General features: G+C 36.5%; 1 protein-coding gene across 1 annotated transcript; it reads left to right on the plus strand.

Moving 5' to 3' along the window:
* Positions 1–2,422: 2,422 nt before the first annotated feature.
* LOC129571241 (jerky protein homolog-like) lies at positions 2,423–5,082 on the plus strand (the record flags this gene model as incomplete). Its single annotated transcript, XM_055451009.1, has 3 exons — positions 2,423–3,235; positions 3,312–3,940; positions 4,883–5,082. Coding segments are annotated over exons 1-3 (1,642 nt in total), but the record flags the coding sequence as incomplete, so codon positions are not given.
* Between the last annotated feature and the right edge of the window lie 755 nt (positions 5,083–5,837).

Genomic DNA, 5,837 nt, shown 5'->3' on the forward strand with positions numbered 1-5,837 from the left:
GGAAAGGTTTGACTTTGAGTCAGAAACGAATACGCATTGGAAAGAGTCAATGAAAACGAATCGCTATTCGAAGACAAATTGGAATTAGTCAGAAACAAAATATAATTGTTGGAACAAGAAGATAAATTAATAACGGAACAGATGGACAGAATGAAAAACGGAGTCGGTTTGTTTGTGAAGATCATTGTGTCGGTCATTGACATTGGATGGAACTGCTCTGATGAAAACAAAGTTTGAAGTTGTCATATTTGGAATAGATTCAGAAAATAATTTGGATGAGATAGAGCAGATGGGAATTGAACAGTCAAATGCAATGATCCGAAGCAAGAGTGAGATTCACCTGGATAAACCTTTGGAAAGATTATAGACCGTGTACTCTGGCATCAAAAAGATTTCAAAGAGGTGAAATTGGATAGAGAGCAATGCAATTTGCAACGGATATTTTGGAGAGAGACTACTGTTGAACCATTACAGGAGTATTGGTGGAAGGTAGTCATTTTTGGGATGACGTAGTCAGCGCATTTAACAGTACGATGCGTAATGCAAGCTGCGACGGAGGAGAAAAATTATTTTCTGAAACAACAAGAAGGTCAGGAACAAGATAAAGTCGGAAAGAAGTGATAAGCTATGCTTTTCAAGGAGGAAGAGGGATCAACCATTTTTACTTTAGAGTGGTTGATCGACAGGGATAGATTCATATTTGCGGTGAAAAACTCAAATGGGATTGGAAAGATAACGAAAAGAACCATTGCGAGTCATGTGGCCAGATCCGGACCTTTGGAAAGAAAATGTGTCATAGGAGGAGGAATTGGCTAAAAAATTTATGGATAGAAGGATAGAATTTTGGAAAGACATAAAAAGTATCGAAAATTTTAGGATAGACAGCTGGTCAAGCGAAATGCGATTGTTCAAACGGCGACCAACAGACTCAAGCGGCCAGTCCAGAAGCTGTGTTCTACCGGTCGAATCATCGGAGTAGGTATAAGGATCAGAGTTTAATTTTGGATAGGGATTAGATTTGAGAGAGTAATTAAAAACAGTTGTTTTTGGAGAGGAGTGTATCGAATGGCGCTGCCATTCGAGATAAAGTAAGTTAAGTACAACTGTCAGTTACGTTACGGGCTGTCAGCTGATTTGCATAATATAAGTTAGTTGTAAGAAAGAATTGGATCAGATCGGACGCATAATAAAGACTTGGTTTTTTATCATTTTTCCAAGTATAAAAATTATTGAGTTTTATTTTTCCACACCCGCTCTATACACATTCTCCATCCATCCATTCATATGTTGAATGGATGGATAAATCAATGGATGAATGGATGGATGGACAATTTTGTGGACTTATGACCGCTAGCCAAACATTTTTGTTTCAATTAAAGTGAAACACAATTTCTATAGTCAGCCGATATTTCACGATTCACTTTCAAGCGAACAGAATTTATGTTGCACTCGCACAAAACTGTATCAAATCACGCATATTTTTTCAAAACAGTACATTGAGCGCGTCGCCGAACAAAGTGATACAACGTTCTGTTACTGGAACGAAATGAAACACTTGCCGCGCTTCGAAACAAAGCGCAACGTAAATAAAATAGTGGCCAACGATTTCATGTTTCATATTGATCCAATAACAGATTGGTGTTTCACTTTGTTCGGCGATTTTTTTGCGTTTCGTATTCATCGGCGAAGAGTCAATACGTTCTTTTTATGCTCACGGGTTCATTTATGCCAACGAACTGAAATGTTAAACTAGATTTAAGTTGAATTCAATAATAATAATAATTAATTAATTAATATACAGTACGCCCTCGTAAATTAGAACTCGGAGAATTAGAATTCCTCCGAAATTAGAAGTGAATTTCGGGTTAGAACATTTGTATGGAAAAATTCTAATTTAAGAGGTTCAATTCTAATTTGCGAGGTTTCTCATTTTTGCTTGAATTTACATGGAACATAAACCGAATATCGTATAAAAATATAAAGAATAATGACAATTCTTGATAAAAATACAGTTTGCATTCTATTAGCGGTCAAGCAGAATTGATAAAAACAAGTGGTCTAATATTTGATTCGCCATAAGATTTGTGATTTGTGTACACCAATTATGTACACTTATTTGTATGTATACTATTCTTTTTACTGTTACTCGGTCAATAAGAACAGCTGCTCAATATTCAGTTCGTTGAACATAAATAAACAGATAAGTGCATTTCTGCGATAGTCATCAAAAAATCGTAGTAAGTCACAAACAGATTACATGCAAAAATATAATCGATGAACAGATCGGTTTGGACTTGTTCAATCCGAGAATGCAAATGCGCAAATTATGTGCGTTATGATTTAGTCTCTTGTCAGCCATCAACAAGACAATAATAACAGCTCGTCAATCGATTTTTAATTTCATTTTATTTTATTTGTCATCATGTCTGATCGAAAACGAAAGAAAGTGACACTGTCCTTATCACAAAAGGCTGAAATTATTGAAAAATTGGGAAACGGTGTGATGGCAAAACGGATTGCTGAAGACTATGGTGTCAGTGAATCTGCAATAAGTTATATTAAAGGGCAAAAGTCGCAAATATTAGAAGCTGTGTCGAGTACTGTTCACGAAATTAAAAAGAAGTCATTGCACAAGCCAGATCATGTGGAAATGGAAGAAAAATTATACAAATGGTTTGAGTTTCAACGTTCCAAACACTGTCCAATCTCTGCACACATTATCAAAGTGAAAGCCAAAGCTATTTTCGAGGAAATGTATCCTGATAAGGACGATTCAGCATTTGTTGCAAGTAACGGTTGGTTTGAAGGCTTCAAGAAGAGGCACGGAATTCGATTTTTGACCGTAGCTGGTGAGAAACTGTCGGCGGACTTGACTTCTATCACACCATTTATCCATCGTCTTCATGCAAAGATACTTGAAATGAATATCACCGAAGATCAACTGTATAATGCAGATGAATCTGGCATTTATTATCGAATGTTGCCAAAACGAACATACGTCTGTGCATCAGAAACAAGCGCACCTGGTCGAAAAACTGCAAAAGAACGTTTGACATTCATGCTAACTGCGAATTCAGGTGGATCCCACAAAGTGAAACCGCTCATAATTGGAAAATCGAAAAATCCGCGATGCTTCAAGGGATTCATCAATCCATTGCCGTATGCGAATTCAAAATCAGCTTGGATGACGCGAGACATTTTTCGTGCATGGTTTTTCAATCATTTTGTTAAGGAGGTTTGTATTAATTTGTATACATTGAATTGTATACATATGTGAATGCTGTCTTATTCCATTTTGTTTTGATTAAAAGGTTCGCGAATTTGCAAGAGAAAACAATTTGCCGCCGAAAGCAATTTTGCTCATTGATAACTGTCCGGCCCATGAAGAATTGCAAACTGACGATGGAAATATAATTACGATTGCTCTGCCACCAAACGTTACGTCTGTGCTACAACCAATGGATCAGAGTCCAATAAACGTGTTTAAAATGAATTATCGCAAACTACTTTTGTCGTCTGTTGTTGCAAATGAAAACACAAATATTATTCAGGCTTTGAAAGAACATAACATTCGTGATGCAATCGTAATGATGAAAGATGTTTGGGCGAATTTCTCGAACACTCTTCTGCAAAATTCATGGTCAAAGATAAACAACTGGGATAAAGATGATTACACAGAAGAGGATTTAGTTTCATTGTCATCATTAAGAGCACCAACTGTTGATTACGAAAACGTTTTGGGTGAAGTTCAAACACTTTTGAATTCAATTGCACCGGACAGTGAAATAGCAACGAATGAAATCGAAGAATGGAATAATGACACAACAGAAAACGTTGAATTGGATGACGTCGACAGTTCTGACTCAGAAGGAGAAGCAGCGGCTGTAGTGAAAATTCCACATTCTGACGCGATCGATCATGTCAACAAATTAATCGAATGGTGTGCCCAAAACGAAAGTGTTGGTATCAAACATACATTCAGTCTGTTATCCCTTCGTTCCGATATTGTAACAGCACACACAACGAAAGCAACAAAGCAAAAGCAACTAACGGATTATTTCAAATAAAATCAAAAATTAATATTCCTTATATAAACACAAACAGTCATAAGTAATAAGTTTTGTTTTGACTCATTTTTTTTCTTCTACGTTTGTAAACAAACTATTTATCATCATTAAAATACTTGTAATAAGCATGTATCGCACGAATATGATTAGAATTATGATGTTTTTGATTAAACAATCAATTTCCCTTATCAATTTTGGTTTTGCTATTGGATTTTTGATGAAAATGAAAAAACCTCCGAAATTAGAATTCCTCGTGAATTAGAATTGCCCTCGGGACATTTCGATTCTAATTTACGAGGGCGTACTGTATTTTTAATTATTTGTTGATTTTGCCGATGTCTTTGAGTATCGGTAGGAAGCCAGTTCAGAAGACTGCCGCAGCGCCAATTTAAGGAAATGAGTAAGTGTTATCGGTTTATTGGTTTGATTAAGACTAATTTTATTCAATTCAAATTAATGACATTATTCGGTCGGTTAGCACGCGCCTCGTACGTTCATGCCGTATGCGGGTGTGCATGACCATTTCTTTAGTTCATGCGTGCGCACTTCTGCATACGTGCGCCGTATGCAGGTGAGCGCGCAGTCAACTTTACATTTATTGGATTTATAACGTATTCTTATTACTACAAGGCCAGCTCCTGTCCATACAAAGATGCTACTTGCCATACCTGTTCAAAGAAGGGCCATTTAAGCAGCGTTTGCCGCTCCAAAGAGAATAGCAAGAAAAATTTCAATTTTATTGATTCAAATTTAAATTCCATTCCAGATGTAAATTCGATCTCTGTTGGTTATTCGTTTGATTTTTCTTTATACAGTTTGACCGATGACGAATCCAATGAGCTGTATCGGTTGAATGTCGTGTTTGGATACACAAAGATGGATATTGCATGTGACACGGGGGCACCGCGTACATTTGTTCCGAAGATTTTCTACGAGAAGCATTTATCACAGTATCCGTTGGTTCGATGTGATACTCCATACAAAAATTATTGTGGAAGGAAAATCAATTTAATTGGTGAGTGTTTAGCAAGTATTACTTATCGTGGCATCAATAAGTGTATTTCAGTTGTTGTGACCGACGCGAACGCACCACCGTTATTAGGTAGAAATTTTCTACGCGCATTTAAATTTTTGTTAATGCAAATGGATGAAATTCTTGAGAATCTTGTTCATTCGATTGATTCAATCGACAATAATAGTTTTTCCGTTATGACTGATCAGATTAAAAGTGAATTTTCTCAACTTTTCGATGGCCAATTGGGCAAATACAATGTTTGTGAAGTTTATGATCGATGAACGTTACATGGACGACTACTTGGTGATACAATCGAGCATATAATAAAATTATATCATGAATTACGTGCAATGCTTGGAAAAGCTAAATTTGAATTTGGCAAATGGAAAACAAATTGCCCTGATGTACTACACAAATTGGGCGAGAAAATAGTGAATCAAGATCAAGCGCTAGAGTTGAAAGAGGAATCGACATCAATTTTGGGTTTAAAATGGGATCCATCCAAAGACTGTTTCAAATTTTCAATCGAGTCAATTTGGTCAAACGAAAGGGCGATCACAAAGCGAACTATATCGAGCGCGGTAGCACGGATTTTCGACCCAACCGGATTCTTAGCAATAGTTATTCGAGCGAAACAATTTTTGCAAGAATTGTGGAAATCCAAAGTGAAATGGGATGAGCGCTTGGATGAAACATTAACTAAAACATCCCAATGGGCCATCCTCACTATAAATATATGCATGCCATATAACCCT

Source organism: Sitodiplosis mosellana, unplaced genomic scaffold, assembly GCF_009176505.1.
Source record: "Sitodiplosis mosellana isolate CC-2019 unplaced genomic scaffold, AAFC_SMos_1.0 Smas_scaffold_1730, whole genome shotgun sequence".
Lineage (NCBI taxonomy): Eukaryota > Metazoa > Arthropoda > Insecta > Diptera > Cecidomyiidae > Sitodiplosis > Sitodiplosis mosellana.